The following is a 23,900-nucleotide window of genomic DNA, read 5'->3' as shown; positions in this document are numbered from 1 at the left end:
AATATGATCTGCTTAAAGAGAATGATGAATATAATTAAGTGGTCACTGTTTCTGTATGGAAATCCAAGCAAAATGTGCTGTTTTATTAAGTTCTTCTTTAGAGCCAGTTTTCCCGCTCCTGCCCGAGAAAGCATAAGTATCTGTTCGTCCCATCTTCATTGATCTAATATACATCATTCACCGGACGAAGGAGCAAGAAGTAGCTCGGAAATGCTGTGACAAAGAATAAATGACGTTTCTATCCATAAAGAGTCATGCATTTAGGTCTAATATTGGTAGGGTAGGTAAGAGATTGTAATGATCTTGGACTGACACCATTGTATGGACTAAGGAAGTATCTTCCATACAGTGAAAACGTTATAGGTGGTTACATAATGGCTAGAATTCCAATATTATATTTCTTTCCAACACAGCTTCCCATTTTCGTAATGTTGATGCTGTTTTTCAAAAATACTTAAGCAAGTCCCTGACATACTGGGAAAAAAACAATTTACACATGTCTCGCATTGTAGGATAAAGTTATGTGTCCCGACTTGACTATCCTGAACAGAAGATTATACTTAAGTGTCCAAAAAAGCAGTTGCTTATATTTATTAATTTTAAAATATTATTAACACTTAACAAGTATCATGTAACCCCCATACGAGGAATACAGCTACATATATGGGCACATGATCACTCATTTGGCCAATACTCAGGTGATACTTACTCTACGTACATTAGGTTACTTAGTCTTCATATCATATTTATACATTTCAGCATAACAATATAATGAACATAGATCTAAGTTTAAGACAGTTTTATACAAGCCAATAAAATCCGTTTTCAGATTATTTACAAGTATGCTTTTGCGAGATTGGACGGAATAGGTGGAGCTTTTTCAAGGGGAGTCACTCTGAAAATTAGGTTTTTGTGGAAAACACCCTTGCGGTTTTGTTCGCAGAAGATACAATTGACACAGCCGATCTTTTCAGTGTGGGTAAATAGTCTTGATTTACATTCACATTGTAGGTTGGCCACAGTTTTTCGTGTCGATGTTGTTTTTAAGATAAGGGCGTATAGCTTGCGCCCATTAGTCATTAGTTTCTGGTCATTCCTAAGTCAAATAGGCCTAAATCGAAAATTGTATTGATAGTCATGTCTATGAGCCCAGAGCCGTTGGCTAGTCAAACCCGTCAAACAAGACCGTTGGTCAAATCTTGGCTTTAGCCCACTACCTTGATCTTTCGTGAACAGGCGATTCATCAGCCCAGACTGGTCAGCTGTCAAACACAGGAAAGGCTTAGTGTTTTGTGTAATAATGTAAGATAGTTTGTTTCCGTTGATGATGTCAGCCAAATTGGCTACAATCTCTGATAAAGAAAAACTCTGTCTGTAATAATGAAGAACAAAACACAAGATGTCTACCATACCAGAGCAATCATCATTGACTTTTGGACCTTGGGCTTTTGAGTAACATTCACAAACTATGACTATAGTATACATACATCACGTATTTTGTATACATAATATGTACATTTAATTATTGCCCTTTTGAGGTTTGAATGTAAAAGTAACGTGCTTATTAAATTTGTTACAGAAGTAAACAGTATATATTAGTAATTAGCATGATTAGTGTTCTTAATAAGTGTGACAAGAAGTAAAATGCATGGAAGACACCATTTTATGGACAGTCTTGCTTGACAACGGTCCGACAACGGTATAAGGATCTATACCGAAACGTTGCTTTTTACGGTGTTAAAGAAGTTGTTATCCATAAAATTGTGTCTTCCTTGTTATCTGTCAATTTCTAAGTAATTCCTGTCAAACAAAGTCAAATGCATGTTAAATTTTGTTTTTGCTTAATGGATGTGCCAGAATTTCTAATCACTAATGAAGGTTGTGTATAACTGTTTTCATCTCTTGACTGAATTTTTGTTTGCCAAAAGATTCTGTAACATGTTTAACTTGTGATCATCGCATTGTGGAAGAAGGATAGCTACTTTAGGTTAGTAGCTAATAATGTTTTTCAATTTGTTCCAAGCGCTGTTTGCATTTATGCATATGTAACCTGCACTCCTCCCTTTAAGATGTCTACCATATGTGCCATCATTAGGGTTAGGGAACCTTTTCATGCTACCATAGGGCTGGATTCTCCAAGGGCATAGTTGTGATGAAACACGCTCTACAGTTGCTTCTGTCTTGTAAATAACTTTATATAATTTTTTAATTTGAAGCTTACACAATATACAGCTTTTCCATTGGATGAGAGGTCGGTCACATGACCGTGAAATTGATGTTCATAAGTGTATGAACGACACAATTTGACGTTCAAACGTTTTTCACGAGACAGTGTTCTTGAAATGACGTAAACATTGACGGACTACTTCCACATTCCTGGGGAAACCCCTGGGAACTCCCTAGCACGAAAACATACATAAGTGTTCTTTCTGATCATTTAGAACCTTTATTCTTGGTCTCAGTGTTTCAGTATACATTGAGAAATGTCAGAGAGCTACGGACTATCCTAATGAACAAACGAAGAAATGCACATCTAAACCATCGTAGTATCGACTCAATTCATGTCTAGGCTGACACTGACCGTCTCCAGCAATCTATGAATTTACCTTAGTGTCTGTTTGACGCATCTTTATTCACCTTTCAATGATCGGCCAGTTGATCAATAATGACTAACACATGTAACCGCCACAGGTTCATTAACAACTTCGGAAATCTCTCCCGTCACGTTTATCGTGTCAGCCATTTTGACATCTTGTACTTGATGTAAATGTATTACGACGCGCTGTCATTGTGACTGACTTATTGAGGTAGTTCTTTCCAGAACTTTCTCATCTAATGAGGATATGATTTGAACACATGTGCTGCGTAAGATGTTTCTGAAGAGCAAGTTGTGCATCCATACGCTCATGTCACCTCTCTTTTTGAGGAACTATTTTACTCCGCGATATAGCTCGTTGTATGGCTGTCAGTGTAAACATGAAGTCACACGTACTAAATAAAATTGTGTTTAGATCTTGGCCTACATCCTTTGAGGTAAGAAATTGTGATAAAAAAATTATAAGAATTGACTTTCACTTTGTGTGAGTTCATTGGAGTATGTACCTTCATAGAGTGAGGGCCAAACATTGTATGAACGTCGTTGCAAGCTCCGACATTCATACAGTTTGGCCCTCACTCTATGAAGGTTCATACTCCAATGAACTCACACAAAGTGAAAGTCAATTCTTAAATGAGTGAATGTAGTTTTATGTTACAGTCAACAATTTTACGGTTGTCATGGTAGCCTATAATAAGCTGCATCTGGGCAAGACAAACAAGCTGTGGATCATGACTGTTCGAGCAATCATCCATATAATCAGGACACTATGACACTTTGACGGATGTAGTAATGGGACCATAGTCACACATTATATCCACTAGGGCACATATCCACATCTCGATATTCTGGTCACGATACGATACGTATCTCCAAACGCAATGACCTAAAAAAACAAGACTTAAAGCAGGTCAAGATTGAACCTTTCATGATGTTGGAACAGTCAAAATTATTTTATAATAACAAGACTACTGAAGTTGTTCAACTTTCCTTCAAAACAATTCAAAGTTCAAACACCAGAAAATAATTAATGTACTCCATCAGTGATACAACTTCAAAGAATTTTGATGCAATGGTCGAAGAAATTGTATCTGAAATTATTGTTTCATCAGGAATGATTTATTCCAATATCGTGTTACCTTAGTTGCAGCTTTTACTATATATATATTTATAATTATGAGAACCACAAGTGAAGCATTTTGGCACTGGTGATTGCTGTTGCAGGATATTTTTATGCATGGAACAATTTGACCAGTCACCCTAGGGACTTCCCGTTCTACATGTATTTCGATTGCGATAACAATATGTTGACATATATTAGCCAAATTGCCACAAATATGACTTATAACGAGTCAAAGTATGGCATTTTTAATATATGTATCCATTCTCTAGCAACTAAAGTTCGTTTCAATGCGTCAAAAGCGGTAATCTGACCGTGGTTGCTGTATCTCTTCACACACGATTTCACATAACTTAAAGAAAAAAATATTAAATGAAATTTTGAATAAAATTAATAAAATATATTACAAACACAAGTCCAGATATACAATGAACACGTTTTAATAACAAGATAGTATAATAATGGTATTGAATTGCCTACTTCAGTTCGGATTTGCTGACTGGTATTTTCGGCGTTATGTGCTTGCGGTGATCAGCTGATAATGTTTTATGAGATAGGGAAAAACATCTGTCGGTGCAAAACCTAAGCTTTTTAAAAATGTAAGTACGTTTTTGGGAGCCATGTGTTTGCGCGTGCTATAACCAAGTTAGCGGTTTATTGAAAGGCACAATAGCGAGGAAACGCTGTACTTGCGATTTGCATTCCGTATCGTGGCGTATCAATAAATGGGCCCATGTTTTCGTATATCGTATCGTGGGTCAAGTATCGCGATGCATCGGAATATCGGCGTATCGTTTCATCCTTAATATCCACCTGGCTCTCATTCCAAGTTGACTGTCATGACAAGCATGTGTTACTGGCAACCTCCTCTGTACTTGAATTCATGAGACGACTCTGACGTGGAAATGTACCTGATTTTTATGACCATGTGTGTATCCTATTATTATCATCACTGCATCTACAATTATCATCTCCGCATCTATTAATATTGTTGCTGCATCTGATATCATCACTGCATCTCTTAATATTGTCGCTGCATCTGATACCATCACTGCATCTATAAATAACATCACTGCATCTGATATCACTGCATTGATTAAAATCATCACTGCATCTATTAATATCATCACTGCATCTGATACCATCACTGCATCTATTAATATCATCACTTCATCTGATACCATCACTGCATCTATAAGTAACATCACTGCATCTGATATCACTGCATTGATTAAAATCATCACTGCATCTATTAATATCATCACTGCATCTATTAATATCATCACTGCATCTGTTACCAAAGTTACTATTCACCACTGATTCTGTAATTATCTCCATATTTCTTACTATCATCACTGCATCTGATATCACTGCATTTATTAAAATCATCACTGCATCTGTTACCACGGTTGCTATTCACCAATGATTCTGTAATTATCTCCATATTTCTTACTATCATCACTGCATCTGATATCACTGCATTTATTAAAATCATCACTGCATCTGTTACCACGGTTGCTATTCACCACTGATTCTGTAATTATCTCCATATTTCTTACTATCATCACTGCATCTGATATCACTGCATTTATTAAAATCATCACTGCATCTGTTACCACGGTTGCTATTCACCACTGATTCTGTAATTATCTCCATATTTCTTACTATCGTCACTGCATCTGATATCACTGCATTTATTAAAATCATCACTGCGTCTGTTACCACGGTTGCTATTCACCACTGATTCTGTAATTATCTCCATATTTCTTACTATCATCACTGCATCTATTACTATCATCACCTACATTTGTTCTTTCAGTACCTAGGATGACCAAGAGTTCTGATGGCAGGAAGTAGAGTAGACATCAAAGTGGTTCTTTTGGGGAAGGCATACGCGGGGAAGACAAGTCTTGTCGAGCGCTACATCCATGACCGATTCAGTGGCGATGTGGTGCCATACCAGAATGTAATGGTTTGACAGTTTGCTGCACTCTTCTGTTGCCTGTGTTCGTCACACCTCACACCCGTATGCTGCTGCGTAAAGCCTAAATCTATTATTGTTCTTCACCATGATCTCCACTCCAAACAAAACGTCAAAATAAATGTCAAGCTGAAGCTTACCCCAACTCAAGATTTGTTCACTGAAATCAGATTCAGCATAGCTACCACAGACAGAGCTCTCTCGATTGGTGTCACAGATTTATTTAGACCTGCTCAGAGGCCGATATTGGGGCCCTAAGTCTGCAACAAATGTCAGGAAAATTACCAAATTGGAATTAAAAACTTCCCAATTTATGTCCATGTAGATATAATTGTCATCACTGATGGTACAGATTTTAGAGGTGGTTTGTATTTCACTAACAAGAGGAGCAATCAAGGAGGAGAGGCTTTAAATCCTTTAATGCATGGTTTATCATTATTGCATGGTGTGCAGTGTTAAAATACTATGTTGAAATACACCTGAATTTAAGAAATTCCTTTATTGAACAAAATGACAATTTCTTTCCTAATGTCCCTGACAAGGACACTTAGTTTGGAATCCTGGGTAAATTCCTGAGTGATGTGCTTGTCAGGTGTCTGTACTGGTATATGTCACTGTTCTTGGTGTGTTTATTTTTCATGTCTGCTTGAAAGTAGTCATCATTGTACTAATTTTCCCTGCTTTACTAATATATGGATATGTTATCTAATTTAATTTGTCTGAAGTCATGAAATTTTATTAGTAACATTCATTCTCATTATTCTGTTGTAATTGTCAGGGCTAAAAAAAGAATGTTGTCCTGAAGATTCAACAACAATGAATCAAATCATCAAGAGTTCAAAAGAAGGCAATTAATTGTCTCTGGCAAATTCCAATCATACATATTTCATGTAACAACAATACAAGTAACCATGGCAACATCATTGGAACTGACACTGCTCTGTTAATCTTGTATATACTTTACTTTATTTTACTTGTGTTTCTCCAGACAATCGGGGCAGCTTTTGGTGCCAAGAAGATGGACGTTGATGGACAGGCCCTTGTAATGGGAATATGGGTTAGTGGAATACAATCCCTACACATGCTAAATGCATATTGTTTGCTACATATATTTACAGTTCCATTGCTTGATCACCCTATGGTGATGCCTGGTTAGAATTGGTCCGCAGCAATCTAGGTTAGTCATAAGAGGCAACTTAATGGATCGGGTGGTCAGACTCGGTGACTTGGATGAATGCATGTCATCAAATCCTAATTACTCAGATTGATGATTGTGATGTCAGTCCCTGGATGGTCTGACCCATACGATCATTTACATACTTATTATATAGCTTGAGTATTGCATAGTACAGTATTTAACAACAAACAACAATTGAATTCCATTTTTGCTTATGACACCAATCTGGTAACCACATCTTCCCAAGGCAAGGGAGTTAACAAACTGTGAAAGTCCAGTTTCCATCCTTGCCGAACTAGGCTGGAATTCCAGAGTTACATTTTGGCTGGACTAAAGAATCTATGCATAGTCCAATCAAAATCGTTCGAAGCACTAGACATGGATTTCAATGTGGAGATTTCGGTTGATTGCAGGATTTGCAAAGCATGTGTACTGTCAACTGGGCGTCGACAGATATTTTCCAAATGTTTTCATGTTTTTAATCTAGGTGCTCAAATGCTTTGATGCACCCTGCGAGGTAAAACCCATTTTGTTATCAATCAGATCATCTTGACTGGGAACCGCCAATTTGCTTGAAGCGAATGTAAGTGATATGGGAGGTGAAATCTGATTTGTCATTAGAAGGGACATAACTCGTAATAGCCACTGGTGGGTGGAAACGGAACTTTTGTGGTCAGTTAACACCCTGGCCTTGTAAAGATGGGTAACTACCACTACATCTGCTACATCATCTTCGTTTAACAAAGTTTGCAACATAGCTTATACACACAAAACCAGTGATGTGAGTCACAACCTTATTGAGGCATTATATAAGAATCGACTTCAGTACTTTTTTTTGTGTTTGTTGAGTGAAAAATGTTTTGTAATTATGACAATACGAAATCGGGGACATTCAGCAAAAAATGCAATACAGACCTGCCCATTGTATTATTATCCAATCAGGAAGTGCATCTGGCCTAATTTGTTTTAGCTTTTCGGTTAAACCAATCAAAGGTTGGTTGGTTTGTTGTTTAACACCGCACTCAGCAATATTCCAGCTATATGATGGCGGTTTGTAAATAATCGAGTCTGGACCAGACAATCCAGTAATTAATATCATGAGCATTGATTCACGCAATTGGGATCTATCACATGCATCAACCAATCAGGGAGCCTGACCACCTAATCCTGTTAGTCACCTCTTACGACAAGCATAGTCGCCTAACCAATCAAAGGACAGAAAGTTGCCTGCAGTTTATTTATTGTAGCTCAATGGGCTATCTTTAATGCTTATAATACTATTATTAAAGACATCTGACCTGCGACCTGTGAAGATCCGGGGTAGAATGCGTCTTCAGTAACCCATGCTTGCCATAAAAGGCGACTATGCTTGTCGTAAGAGGCGACAAACAGGATAGGGTTGTCAGGCTCGCTGACTTGGTTGATGCATGTCATCGTATGCCTATTGCATGGATCGGTGTTCATGATGTCAATCACTGGAGTGTCTGGTCCACTTGATTATATACAGACTGGCATCATATAGCTGGAATATTGCTGAGTGGCGCATTAAGCAACAAACAAATAGACAAACAAAACACCTGACCTGCTTCAATTTCATTTGTGTGTCAATTTTTTTCAAATTCATTGTGATATTCTGCATGCCACCAAAGATGTGAACAGTACTGAATAAAGGAGAGATTGATGTGATGTAATGCAGGACACAGCAGGAAGTGAAAGGTACGAGGCTATGAGCAGAATCTACTATCGTGGTGCCAGAGCGGCTGTCTTGTGTTTTGACTTGACAGACAAATCCAGCTTTGACCGTGCTCGATTCTGGATAGGCGAACTCAAGGCTCATGAAGAGGTATGTTGAACTTCAGGCTCAGTGTGCTCATGGTATGAATTAGTTTATTTGTTGATTTCATGTTTGGAAGAAAAGCAAGAACCATTTGGCGTTTTAGGTAGGGTAACAGGCAATGCAATAAAAATGTAACATTCAGCATCTTAAGAGAATATTGAAATTAAATTGAGACTGTTTTAAATGCGAAAAATGCAAGTGGTCTTTGCTCACATTAATTAAACTTCGTATTTATGTCTCAGAAATGACTGTTGATAAGGCAGCCTCACTGCACACTTGGATACAAAAACAAACAACTATCTATTCCACATCACAATTTATTGAGCAGCAGTTGTAGCAAGTATGATACAATATAGTGTTCAAACTGTAGAAAATACATAATGGACATCCGGTGAGTTATCACTGCTGGGATGAGAGGACCTACTCACTCGTGTCAAACTAGGCATCGTTGAGTGCTCCAGCAAGTCCAGACAGATGCGACCTATGCAACGCGCTGTATTTTGTTCTTGGCGACTGCATCAAAGGCCAACATGACCCAGCATGCATGTATAGGCTTCATCCCACTTATCCTCAGATCTACACTCTTTGTCCTGTCATCTGCCTTCTAGTTTGTTGACACCTTCTATACATACAGAATAACATTGATATAACCTTGTTGTTGTCAGGAAAACACTATTGTTTATATGGAAGTACTCTACTCAGTGAAAATTAGCAGTGCTATTTGCTGTTTGATTGGATTGAGGTTGGATTACTTGGGACAGGGGGAAGTCGCATTATTATTGAGTCGCAGTTTGGGTTAGGGGCCAGTTGTCCCATTTATTTGGAGACGCATTTATATCAAGATTTTCAGTCTGTTTCACTGTTATTGAGAACTAGACACGTGACAGTTGTTTGTTTTCTGCAGAGTTGCAAGATCTACCTGTGTGGTACAAAGAAGGACTTGGTGACCAATGACCCAGAGTTACGGCGGGTGAACGAGAGAGCAGCGAAAGCATTGGCTGATGGTATGACAGACTCTTGGATACATCCAGATACACATAAACTCAATATCTTTGAAATACTTCTGTATTTTTCATAAAACATTATGTTTGAAAGAAACAGTAGGGATATATTATACATAGCTACCACTGTCCTGACCACTGGGCTAATGCCTTGCATACAACCGGACATGTCATATTGGCGGGGGATATGAGTATTTCATGCTTGTTGGGGTTTGGTTCCAAATCCTGGTTCGCCAGGGTTCCAAATCCTGGCTCACCCTGATTATGTTTCTTGGTTGTCAGCATCATACCTGTGATTGTGGGTTTCTCCATCACTTTGGGCTTCTACTTGAAGCTGAGATGCTGGGATATGATCGATATGTTGCTCAAAGTGGCGTTAAACTCACTCTTTATTTCAGTGATAGATTCGACTTTGACATACATTTTTAAACTTATCCTATCTCACACTGAATTTCTTCCTTCTCTCGATCATACTGTGGAAACTTGCTTGAACAAAGTTGCCAGCTTCCAAAAACCATTCACCCGAACACATCCTTGCATCACGATGGTCACCACCCAAACAGGTGGGACACGCACTGTAAGGTGGCTGTGTCCCCTCCTCCATTTCAACTTTGCCTCAGAATGATGGTACGTGTTCGTCCTTTACCTCTCACAGGGATCACTGTAGCCGGGATCGCTCTCACGAGTCTGCCAGGGATCACCACTCTTCATCCAGGAATTGACGGTCTAAGGAGTGGCGATTGAGGATTCAACAATCTCAGGATCGCTCCTCAAAGAATCGACACTCTATGGATCACCATTCCGAGTATTGCCGTGCCAGTTTACAGGACACCCCACTCGGGATCGACACTAACACGATCTACACCTAGGAGATCGACCTTCTCAGAATCTATGGTCTCTCACTGATGCTTCCAATTCGTCACATACTACTCCTGCTCAGCATGACGATCATGCGCTTCGGAGGGTGAATATTATACAGACACAGCTGATTGTTCATCGACTTGGTATCACACCCGTCTTCATGTGATACAGATTATTATTGTGGCCGCTCCTACGACTCTAACCCTCATTGACAAGACTTTCGTCCTTTGTCTCGGGATCATTGTCGCCACAGCGACTATAGGGATCAACATCACAGTTGGGATTGATGGATCATTATCATCCCATGCAGGTCTACTCTTATGCAACGCCTTATCCTGACTACCTCCTGTGCTGACGACAACCACTTAGCTACTACTCCCGAGGATTGGTCCTTAGATCACTGTCACATCTGACACTTGATTGGTTTGCTGTTCTCCCAGTCATTCCCAACTCCTACCGTGGCGATCAAACCATCCACTCAGCCGCTGACTGCTTCTGGGACCATCACGACCAGACCAGTGTTCTGGCCCCCGAGTAGCTCCTGCAGGCTGTCACATCAGCCCTACAGCACCATTCCTGTCAGCCGATTGTACCTCTTCATGATGGTTCGTTCCTTCTGGATCCGCAGTTCCTGTTCCCCAAGTGTTACTACTGTGTCACCTGTTATCGACTTGGATGATCAGCCTTCCCCCACTTTGTCTACAAGGAGCTTTGAAATAGCAACCCTGCGTTTGCCCCTTGCCTTTGATTGTGGACAGTCTTCAGCTCAAGCGAAGTTCTTCAGCAGATGGACCGCCTCCGTGGTCTAGTGGTAGAGCGTCCGCCCCGAGAGCGGAAGGTCCGGGGTTCGATCCCCGGCCGCGTCACACCAAAAGACGTTAAAACATGGTTCTTGTTGTTACCCTGTCTGGCGCTCGGCATTAAAAAGGGCTAAAACAAGGACTGGTCAGCTGGGAGTCCGTATACTGTGTCTGAGTGGGGTGTTCATGGTATCTCAGTGTGCTAGCACTATAAATCAACATCAGTCCGGACTAGTACAAGCAGCCACACACACACGTGCATGCACGTCGCTATATAAGTGCACTAATCTTGGACGCGATGTTAAACCCCATTTCACCTAACCTCACCTCTTCAGCAGATGATTGGCTGTCATGTTTCCCACTGTTTCCCACGGCCGGTTCCTCTGCCATCATGCTTCCTGTCTGGCTTATCCTGTCTGATGTCGCATCTAACCTCGACACAGAATTTGGTACCTTCCATGAACTACGTGATTGATTACAGATGCCGCGCTCCAACTTTGACAACTCCAGCACGCATGGATTGTCTTCTACATTATTGGTTCCCAAACTAGATTGTGATCTTGCGACTCTGTGCCCCTCGCGATCTCGCGCTCTTGGATACTACCATTCAGCAAACAGTGTCTGCAACGGAAGCCAAGCTTTGGCCATGTCGTGCATACACCTTTTGCCCTACCAGCTTTCCTTGGGTCATTCAGAAGGCGGCGTCCACCAATTACTTGTGACTGCTTTTGGTTGTGCCCTATTTGCCAACCCTGGGTTGGTTCACAATGCTGTTCAACTTCCAATGAGAGACTCTACAATTTTTACTCCAGCCTCACTCCCATTTGCTATACCCATTGCCCGAATCCCTCCATCTTTCCATCTGGCTCATCTCCAGAAGTCGCTTCTTGCCAAATGGTAAACACCAAGCCAACCAACAGGTTGCTTCTCCTCCTCAGGTCGCCAATTATCTCGAACATTTGCGATCATCTCAGAAGCTTAAATGGTCCACTTAAGTTACGTTATCTCACGGCAAGCAACTGTCATTGCCACTACAACCGGATCAAAGATCTCTATGGTTGGTGAGCTACAGTCTCTCAAGTTGGCTGTTCAGTTGTCTCACTTCTGGACGCCCGCTTGAGATTTTGATGTCATCCTCCGCCATTTGACTTCTGCTGAGTATATGAACCACTGGCTGACAAGGACTGATCACCTTAAAGACGTTTTTTTCTCCTTGCCCTTGCAACTGCTGCTAGAGTGAGTGAGATCCATGCTTTGGATGTCAACAGGGTCCAGTTTGAGCGATTACAGAATGGGAAGGTCTTTCTGGGCCTATGCTGGGACCTCATCATGAACAATCAGCCTCCCAGAACAGCCAGACCGTTTGTTTACCATCCCGTCACTGGTGTCCATCCTGAGCCCAGATGACCACTTGCCCAGGTGGAGCACTCTGTATCTACTTCAAGACTGTGCACCCACTTCAGCGCTCCCATTAGAGACACTTCATCCCACTTTCTACAGCGGCCGTTTGGCTTCATTCGACTATTCTGCGAGCCTACACCTTCACTGGATTGCCTCTACCTGTGACGTCTAATCCATATGTAGCTTGAGCTGTCACCTCTACCATGGCCTTGCACAGCAATGATACCCTGTTCGCCATTATGAGTCATGCTTTTGGAAGTGATACTGTCTTCGCTTCCCATTATCTATGTGACATCTCCGTCACTGAAGTTCAGGGCATCCACAAGTCCAACGCAGATGGATGATACACATGTTCTCTCCTGCTCTCCTGCTAGTCAGTAACTATCGCTCCTATGTTCATTGTCTTTATTTTTCATGTTCAGGTGTGACATCTCATATGTAGAGACTACACGCTATATGCCCGACCCAAACATCCCCACATCACAGCTCCTCCAGCTGTCAGCTCTGAGAAAGAGAATGATGTGGCAAGGGTAGTCAGGTGATCATGTCATGTCGGTTGCTATGCACTGGATTACAGAGGGTGACTATTACTTTTGGTGACCATGGCGGTGCTGGGATGTGTTCAGCTGAATTGTTTATAGAAGCTGGCAACTTGGTTCAATGCAAAGTGTGAGATAGGTATATAAAGTATATAAATATGCAGTTTAATGTAAGATTGGCTTTAAACCCACTTCACTTACTCACTCACTATTTTCTTTTCAGATTGCATGTCTGATATATACGAGACTTCCAGCAAGTCAGGAGAAAACATCAGTAAGTGTGTGAGGTGTATATTGACGTGCTAGGCACACAAGACTGTCAGCTGCACTTTACATTGACATGCTAGGATCAGTTTGACTGTACATTGAGGTGCCAAGGTCAGTTTTACTGAACATTGACATGCTAGGGTCAGTTTGACTGAACTTTGATGTGCTAGGGTCAGTTTAACTGTACATTGACGTGCTAGGGTCAGTTTAACTGTACATTGGCATGCTGGGGTCAGTTTGACTGTACATTTACATGCTAGGGTCAGTTTGACTGTACATTGGCATGCTGGGGTCTGTTTCACTGTACACTGCCATGCTAGGGTCAGTTTGACTGTACATTGACATGCTAGGGTCAGTTTGACTGTACATTGACATGCTAGGGTCAGTTTGACTGTACATTGACATGCTAGGGTCAGTTTGACTGTACATTGACATGCTAGGGTCAGTTTGACTGTACATTGAAATGCTAGGGTCAGTTTCACTGTACATTGGCATGCTAGGGTCAGTTTGACTGTACATTGACATGCTAGGGTCAGTTTCACTGTACATTGGCATGCTGGGGTCAGTTTGACTGTATATTGACATGCTAGGGTCAGTTTGACTGTACATTGCCATGCTAGGGACAGTTTCACTGTACATTGGCATGCTAGGGTCAGTTTGACTGTACATTGACATGCTGGGGTCAGTTTCACTGTACATTGCCATGCTAGGGTCAGTTTGACTGTACATTGACATGCTAGGGTCAGTTTGACTGTACATTGCCATGCTAGGGACAGTTTCACTGTACATTGGCATGCTGGGGTCAGTTTGACTGTACATTGGCATGCTAGGGTCAGTTTAACTGTACATTGACATGCTAGGGTCAGTTTCACTGTACATTGGCATGCTAGGGTCAGTTTGACTGTACATTGACATTCTAGGGTCAGTTTGACTGTACATTGAAATGCTAGGGTCAGTTTCACTGTACATTGACATGCTAGGGTCAGTTTGACTGTACATTGACATGCTAGGGTCAGTTTGACTGTACATTGACATTCTAGGGTCAGTTTCACTGTACATTGACATTCTAGGGTCAGTTTCACTGTACATTGACATGCTAGGGTCAGTTTCACTGTACATTGACATGCTAGGGTCAGTTTGACTGTACATTGACATGCTAGGGTCAGTTTGACTGTACATTGGCATGCTAGGGTCAGTTTGACTGTACATTGCCATGCTAGGGACAGTTTCACTGTACATTGGCATGCTAGGGTCAGTTTGACTGTACATTGACATGCTAGGGTCGGTTTGACTGTACATTGCCATGCTAGGGTCAGTTTGACTGTTCATTGACATGCTAGGGTCAGTTTGACTGTACATTGACATTCTAGGGTCAGTTTGACTGTACATTGAAATGCTAGGGTCAGTGTCACTGTACATTGACATTCTAGGGTCAGTTTGACTGTGCATTGACATGCTAGGGTCAGTTTGACTGTACATTGACATTTTAGGGTCAGTTTCACTGTACATTGACATGCTAGGGTCAGTTTGACTGTACATTGGCATGCTAGGGTCAGTTTGACTGTACATTGACACGCTAGGGTCAGTTTGACTGTACATTGACATGCTAGGGTCAGTTTGTTCATTGACATGCTAGGGTCAGTTTCACTGTACATTGGCATGCTGGGGTCAGTTTGACTGTACATTGACATGCTAGGGTCAGTTTGACTGTACATTGACATGCTAGGGTCAGTTTGTTCATTGACATGCTAGGGTCAGTTTCACTGTACATTGGCATGCTGGGGTCAGTTTGACTGTACATTGACATGCTGGGGTCAGTTTGACTGTACATTGACATGATAGGGTCAGTTTGACTGTACATTGACATGCTAGGGTCAGTTTCACTGTACATTGGCATGCTGGGGTCAGTTCCACTGTACATTGACATGCTGGGGTCAGTTTGACTGTTCATTGACATGCTAGGGTCAGTTTGACTGTTCATTGACATGCTAGGGTCAGTTTCACTGTACATTGACATGCTAGGGTCAGTTTCACTGTACATTGACATGCTGGGGTCAGTTTGACTGTATATTGACATGCTATGGTCAGTTTCACTGTACATTGACATGCTAGGGTCAGTTTGACTGTACATTGACATGCTAGGGTCAGTTTCACTGTACATTGGCATGCTGGGGTCAGTTTGACTGTACATTGCCATGCTAGGGTCAGTTTCAATGTACATTGGCATGCTGGGGTCAGTTTCACTGTACATTGGCATGCTGGGGTCAGTTTGACTGTACATTGACATGCTAGGGTCAGTTTCAATGTACATTGGCATGCTGGGGTCAGTTTGACTGTACATTGACATGATAGGGTCAGTTTGACTGTACATTTACATGCTAGGGTCAGTTTGACTGTACATTGGCATGCTGGGGTCAGTTTCACTGTACATTGACATGCTAGGGTCAGTTTGACTGTACATTGACATGCTAGGGTCAGTTTGACTGTACATTGGCATGCTGGGGTCAGTTTGACTGTACATTGACATGCTAGGGTCAGTTTGACTGTACATTTACATGCTAGGGTCAGTTTGACTGTACATTGACATGCTAGGGTCAGTTTGACTGTACACTGACATGCTAGGGTCGGTTTGACTGTACATTGACATGCTAGGGTCGGTTTGACTGTACATTGACATGCTAGGGTCAGTTTGACTGTACATTGACATGCTAGGGTCGGTTTGACTGTACATTGACATGCTAGGGTCGGTTTGACTGTACATTGACATGCTAGGCACACAAGACTATCAGTGTGACTGTACATTGACTGCTAGGGTCAGTTTGACTGTACATTGACATGCTAGGGTCAGTTTGACTGTACATTGACATGCTAGGGTCGGTTTGACTGTACATTGACATGCTAGGGTCAGTTTGACTGTACATTGGCATGCTAGGGTCAGTTTGACTGTACATTGACATGCTAGGGTCAGTTTGACTGTACATTGACATGCTAGGGTCTGTTTGACTGTGCACTGACGTGCTGGCTGGACAAGACTGTCAATTTCACTATACTAGAGTTACCATTAACTTAGGACACAGACAGATATTGTGTAATGTGTATTTTTAAAAGCCTGTCTCTTTTTCCAGACTATTTTTTCCTCAAATAGTAAGAATTTATTCAGCTGGTGATATTAACTTGGAGTCAGTTTTACCCACATCGCTGTGATGATAGCATATGTTTTGTCAGGTAATTTAAACAGTGTTTAACATGATAAAATCTAAATTATTTGAATGTTTAAAGTTAATCTTTTTCTCTTCTTTTCAGAGGAGTTGTTTGTACAGATAGCCAAAGATTACCTGGCATCCGTCAGACCAGAGACACCAGAGAGTAAGTTTGTAGAGTAGTGTAGAAGTATCAACGTAATTAGCGCCCTTTGGACGCATAGACTCTAAGTGGTAGAGCTGCCAGAAACACCAGAGAGTAAGTTTGTAGAGTAGTGTAGAAGTATCAACGTAATTAGCGCCCTTTTGACGAATAGACTCTAAGTGGTAGAGCTGCCAGAAACACCAGAGAGTAAGTTTGTAGAGTAGTGTAGAAGTATCAACGTAATTAGCGCCCTTTTGACGCATAGACTCTAAGTGGTAGAGCTGCCAGAAACACCAGAGAGTAAGTTTGTAGAGTAGTGTAGAAGTATCAACGTCATTAGCGCCCTTTGGACGAATAGACTCTAAGTGGTAGAGACACCAGAGAGTAAGTTTGTAGAGTAGTGTAGAAGTATCAACGTCATTAGCGCCCTTTTGACGAATAGACTCTAAGTGGTAGAGCTGCCAGAAACACCAGAGAGTAAGTTTGTAGAGTAGTGTAGAAGTATCAATGTAATTAGTGCCCTTTGGACGAATAGACTCTAAGTGGTAGAGCTGCCAGAAACACCAGAGAGTAAGTTTGTAGAGTAGTGTAGAAGTATCAACGTAATTAGTGCCCTTTGGATGAATAGACTCTAAGTGGTAGAGCTGCCAGAAACACCAGAGAGTAAGTTTGTAGAGTAGTGTAGAAGTATCAACGTCATTAGTGCCCTTTGGATGAATAGACTCTAAGTGGTAGAGCTGCCAGAAACACCAGAGAGTAAGTTTGTAGAGTAGTGTAGAAGTATCAACGTAATTAGCGCCTTTTTGATGAATAGACTCTAAGTGGTAGAGCTGCCAGAGACACCAGAGAGTAAGTTTGTAGAGTAGTGTAGAAGTATCAACGTCATTAGTGCCCTTTTGACGAATAGACTCTAAGTGGTAGAGCTGGCTATCGATATGAATCTTATAGATCGATAATCATTAACTAAATATCGATCAATTATCGATAAATATTGGAGAAGTAACTTTGAGCAAATATGCAAAAACCATGGCAACAAAACAACATATTTCATGTCACTGGTGAGTGGTGACACCTCTATGCAAGGAAAATTTGTGGGCATTTAAGAAAATTTGTGGGCATAACAAAATCAGTTGCTTTCTTTCCCAGCAATGGACAAAACAAGTCTGCTTTGGATAATTAATACTTTATTTCATTACAAAAGTTTATACAAGATATTATTGATGACACAATCTTCATATGGATAATTGTTAATATTTCTTCCCATCGACGATAATTCAGATTATCGATATTTTGTAGCCAGCCCTCCTAATTAGGGATACCATTTAAATAGCATAGCTTTGCAGATCTTTGTACGCTATTCATTCAGTGGTTTCACTGTTGTTCCTGTGAGGCGGATTCCTTTGTTCTTGACCATGCACCGATGTCTTCAGTCAATGTTGATTATTCGGATCACAGACACATAAACACATGATCAGAAGCACTTGTATTCAGGTCATGGGTAAGGTCGTTAGACCATAGTCTGATGTGTGAGGTGAAGTGGCTTTAATCTTGAATGTGAGTTAAACTCCATTTCACCTTACTCCCTCTGGCTGTGTTTTGCAACCTTACTTATCAACCTACTTGGCCAGATCAGGTTCTAGTGATGAATGGCTTCGTGTCCAAACGCTGCTGAGATTTGATGATAGGATTCTTGTCTTTGAAAGGCATTTAGAAGTGATACACATAAGAAAGAGAGTTGATGGATGTCAACATCTATATTTTGAGGAACATTTCAGAGTAAAAGGGGGATATAGGATTGGGTTCTGTTCGTCCGTCACGTTGCGTAGCATTTCTGGAGTGGAACTCAAAAACCACCTGTAAATCACTGGATTGTCTGGTCCAGACTCGATTATTTACAGACCGCCGTCATATAGCTGGAATATTGCTGAGTGCGGCGTTAAACAACAAACAAACCAACAAACTAGATCGGGACATAAGACTGTCAAGTGCTTTGGGAAGCATTGTTTTATTCAGCACTCTTTAACTCCTGGTATAATTTCTTTATTTGCAGAAGGAAAAGACACCTTTGTATTACGTGAACTCCGCAAGTCCACGTGTATGTGTAAAGGCAGCTGACCTATCCCATGATGCCATGCTGCTGATGTGAAGGAAGCTGTCATACACCACCTTCATCGTCAACGTATCGTTGCCGTGGTGATAGCAGCACTGACTTTGACAAGGGGACGAGGCAGAAGAGAGGACTTTCAATTCTTGATTAATCTCCATGGCGGACAATTATTTTACAGTTAATCAATATCTGATATTGCCAAGTCTCTGTGTTGCTTGCTTGAAGCAAACTTTCATGATATGAATGGTGCAATTGTACCTTTATTATCTCAGTTTTGAGAAAAGAGGATTTTTTAAAAGATTGTTTTGTGGTGTTTGTGTGGCAGTGAATTGTTAGGGCACAGCACATGTATGGTCTTGTGCTCAGTTGGGTTGGTGTTTGCCTGTCTATCCGCATGTCGGGTGGTCTGGTTGGTCAAGTTCTTGTGGCTCTAAATGCTCGAGTTCAAATACACACAAGAAGGAGTGAAGTGTTTATGCTAGTTTGTAATATTTATTGAAAAAAACTTGTGAAATTAAATTTTTGATTTGAAAATGCATTTAAATAAACAAAAGGGTTTTATCAGCTTTTTTTCAGTCCATCACTGGATATAATTATTTTCTGTTTTCACTGTGTAAAATCCAGCACTGGCCCTTGGTAAAACAGAAAACAAATTTCTCTAAAGATAGATTAAGACTTTTCTTTTGACCTTTACTTGATCTGTTAAATCATTACATGTTGAATAAACTGACAGCATTATCTTACATTGTTTCATCAACCCATGCTTGACATAAGAGGTAACTAACAGGATCGGTTGGTCAGACTCGTTGACTTACTTAATGGCATGTCATCATATCCCATCGATACTCATGATGTCAATCACTGGATTGTCTGGTTCAGACTCAATTATTTACAGACCATGGTCATATAGCTTGAATATTGCTGAGTGAGCTGATAAACAACAAACAAACTGATATTACGATGCATGTTGGCTATATTATATACAGATTATAGTTATTTTCTTATTGTATAAGTAGATGTTTTTATGTAGTAAAATAACTTTTTAAAGAATCTCGTTTCCAAGAAAACAGCGCTGTTTCATGTTTGCTTATAACAAGTTTGTTATGGTTATTTGTTTTGTATATAGTAATTGATGATTATTTCTATGAAGAATACATTTTAGATAACTTGTTTATTTTAGACAGTAAACGTCAAAATATCTTTTTCTCAGTTTTATCACTCTGTTAGTCCAAGCTTTGACAGTAACCCTGTTGTGATGAGTTCTGATTTTCTGATGTGTGTGCTGATTGGTCACTTGTACAGAAGTACCAGACAATGTGATTGGTGGAATGTTTGAATGTGTTGCAAGTCACTTCCTGTTTTCCAAAATAAACATACAGGGTTTTCTTATACCTCAAATATGTAACAAATGCTTCCGTCTGTGATTGCTATGGTTACTCACAATGCTGCATTATTGTAGGGCTGGGACAGGTAACTCAGGTACTCGGGTACTCGGGGCGGGTGGGTACTGAGTAGGACCCGGGTACCCACAGGACTATCACATCCCAAATAGATAGATCGGTGCTCATGATAATCACTGGATTGTCTGGTCCAGATTTGCCAATTTACAGACCGTCGTAATATAACTGACATACAACAGCCTATGCTGGTCAAGAGGTGACTAAATGGTTCGGGTGGTAGACTCGGAGACATTGTTGATAGCGTGTCATCGTACCCCGACAGAACGGGTCGTTGCTCGCACGATCAATCACTGGATTGTCTGGTCAGTACTTGGTTATTTTCAGTTGCTGTCATATACCTGAAATATTGCTGAGCGCAGCATTACACAGAACAGACTTTATACAGGAGAATGTAAATTTACTGTCATGATGATAGTATTTCTGGATGAAATTTCAGATAAAAAGAGTATCAACTGAACAATTTGGGCATACTTTCAAGTGACGTTATTCATATGTCATGTTCTTTTTTTATGAATATTAATTTTGTAAGTATAATCATGTAAATTTATATTCCATAGTAACATCAGCAGAATATGTTAATTTGTTGACAATTGGTTTCATTCAGTTTCCCAAATCATGTATGTACCAGACTCACATTGTATACTGCCATGTGTATGTACCAGACTCACATTGTATACTGCCATGAGTATGTACCAGGCTAACATTGTATGATGCCATGTGTCTGTACCAGACTCACATTGTATGATGCCATGTGTATGTACCAGACTCACATTGTATGATGCCATGTGTCTGTACCAGACTCACATTGTATGATGCCATGTGTCTGTACCAGACTCACATTGTATGATGCCATGTGTCTGTACCAGACTCACATTGTATAATGCCATGTGTATGTACCAGACTCACATTGTATGATGCCATGTGTCTGTACCAGACTCACATTGTATAATGTCATGTGTATGTACCACTCGCATTGTATAATGTCATGTGTCTGTACCAGACTCACATTGTATAATGTCATGTGTCTGTACCAGACTCACATTGTATAATGTCATGTGTATGTACCACTCGCATTGTATAATGTCATGTGTCTGTACCAGACTCGCATTGTATAATGTCATGTGTATGTACCACTCGCATTGTATGATGTCATGTGTCTGTACCAGACTCACATTGTATACTGCCATGAGTATGTACCAGGCTAACATTGTATGATGCCATATGTCTGTACCAGACTCACATTGTATGATGCCATGTGTCTGTACCAGACTCACATTGTATGATGCCATGTGTCTGTACCAGACTCACATTGTATGATGCCATGTGTCTGTACCAGACTCACATTGTATGATGCCATGTGTCTGTACCAGACTCACATTGTATGATGCCGTGTGTCTGTACCAGACTCACATTTAATGATGCCATGTGTCTGTACCAGACTCACATTGTATGATGCCATGTGTCTGTACCAGACTCACATTGTATGATGCCATGTGTCTGTACCAGACTCACATTGTATAATGCCATGTGTATGTACCAGACTCACATTGTATGATGCCATATGTCTGTACCAGACTCACATTGTATGATGCCATGTGTCTGTACCAGACTCACATTGTATGATGCCATATGTCTGTACCAGACTCACATTGTATGATGCCATGTGTCTGTACCAGACTCACATTGTATGATGCCATGTGTCTGTACCAGACTCACATTGTATGATGCCATGTGTATGTACCAGACTCACATTTAATGATGCCATGTGTCTGTACCAGACTCACATTGTATGATGCCATGTGTCTGTACCAGACTCACATTGTATGATGCCATGTGTCTGTACCAGACTCACATTGTATAATGCCATGTGTATGTACCAGACTCACATTGTATGATGCCATGTGTCTGTACCAGACTCACATTGTATGATGCCATGTGTATGTACCAGACTCACATTGTATGATGCCATGTGTCTGTACCAGACTCACATTGTATGATGCCATGTGTCTGTACCAGACTCACATTGTATGATGCCATGTGTCTGTACCAGACTCACATTGTATAATGCCATGTGTATGTACCAGACTCACATTGTATGATGCCATGTGTCTGTACCAGACTCACATTGTATACTGCCATGAGTATGTACCAGACTCACATTGTATTGTGCCTGAACAGACTCATCCTATATTAGATATTATAACAAAAGTGCCCTATACACTGGCATACAGTTGATGTATCTTCAACATGAGTATTTCAAATCAATTTGCAGAGGTTGGCGATCAGTGACAGCACATTACAAGGAAGGCTGTGGTTCCTTATACATGGAAATCAGTGTTAAAGCAGCTTTAACCGCTCACTCACTCACCAAAAATCAGAAACCATTTATTATGTTTTTAAAACATTTTACAGGAATTCCATCAATGTAAACCTATCTATCATGTTGATAATAGTTACCCAAGAGTGTGTTTGTCAGTGCAGAGTTGCATCCCTTGAATACCATGTAACACCATAGGAGCCATGGTCTGTCAACCTCACCTTATAAGTTCTCTAATGTCTACAAAACAAAAAATAAATTCAAATAAATAATCCATAATTTCAGGAGCTGAGGCAATCTAGACTTGCCAAACCATACTAGACTTGAGTTTGACTTGAGTTTTTTATTTATTCTCTCAGGTCTGGAAGACGGACTAACATTATTGTCTGTTAGTTAACTTTTCAGGTTTGATTTCACCACTGCTGTATACATGACTTTTACCAAGTGGTTTTTGTCTGCGAGCTGCATCACTCTGAGCTCTCCTCCCACATAATGCGGACTGTTCATGATATAACTGAAAAACTGTGCAATATGTTTGACCCATCTCACTCACCCTGGTAGACTAACATTTAGTCCCAGATAAAAAGTTATCACATAGCTACAAAATCCCAAATAAAATCCAAAAGGAGCCTGGAGCTATGCTGGACTTGCCAAACCATTCTAGACTTGAGTGGGAGACTATGACTATATTAGTGCCACAATGTTATTTTTGTATGTTTGGAGTCTGCAGATAATATGGTGCTGATTGATCATGAGCTGTCAGTTTTTAGATGTAGATTTCAAGATCCCTTGTTTTTGTTCTGTTATGCAGATATAATCGTGATGTGCATGCCTGTGTCAACATATATATATATATATATTTACTCAAGGAAGTGTGAAGATTTATCAAGATTTCTAAAATCAAAATACCAGTCTTGATGCAGTCTTATTTAAATCAGACACAAAGTGGGAGCAAGCACTAAGATCTTTAATGAGATTGTTCTTGAGGTCAAGTTTTTTAGAATAAAATTCTGATATGTTATACATATATTACAAATATTGTTTTGTGAATATATCTGAAGATAATGAAAATTTGCATAATTATTTTTGAA

General features: G+C 40.4%; 1 protein-coding gene across 2 annotated transcripts; it reads left to right on the top strand.

Moving 5' to 3' along the window:
• The first annotated feature begins 895 nt into the window (after positions 1-895).
• LOC139452272 (ras-related protein Rab-24-like) lies at positions 896-21,318 on the top strand. 2 transcript variants are annotated; one of them, XM_071233674.1, is made up of 8 exons: positions 896-975; positions 5,536-5,682; positions 6,686-6,754; positions 8,571-8,717; positions 9,616-9,715; positions 13,537-13,587; positions 16,884-16,946; positions 18,976-21,318. In XM_071233674.1, the coding sequence occupies exons 2-8, from the start codon at positions 5,560-5,562 to the stop codon at positions 19,038-19,040; spliced, it is 618 nt and encodes a 205-aa protein (XP_071089775.1). In that variant the 5' UTR covers positions 896-975; positions 5,536-5,559; the 3' UTR covers positions 19,041-21,318. The 2 variants fall into 2 exon arrangements, with proteins under 2 accessions (XP_071089775.1, XP_071089774.1); XM_071233673.1 differs by having other exon boundaries at positions 896-979.
• Positions 21,319-23,900: the final 2,582 nt, after the last annotated feature.

This window comes from Haliotis cracherodii, unplaced genomic scaffold (genome assembly GCF_022045235.1).
Source record: "Haliotis cracherodii isolate W230 unplaced genomic scaffold, xgHalCrac1.p SCAF_9, whole genome shotgun sequence".
NCBI classification, from domain to species: Eukaryota; Metazoa; Mollusca; class Gastropoda; order Lepetellida; family Haliotidae; genus Haliotis; species Haliotis cracherodii.
The sequence above is the reverse complement of the archived record's forward strand: the minus strand, read 5'-3'. Positions and strand labels throughout refer to the sequence as shown.

Coding starts and splice junctions, on each gene's coding strand:
- LOC139452272 (XM_071233674.1), top strand. CDS start 5,560: ATGGCAGGAAGTAGAGTAGACATCAAAGTGGTTCTTTTGGGGAAGGCA. Junction 5,683..6,685: donor ATGTGGTGCCATACCAGAAT/GTAATGGTTTGA, acceptor GTGTTTCTCCAG/ACAATCGGGGCAGCTTTTGG. Junction 8,718..9,615: donor AACTCAAGGCTCATGAAGAG/GTATGTTGAACT, acceptor TGTTTTCTGCAG/AGTTGCAAGATCTACCTGTG.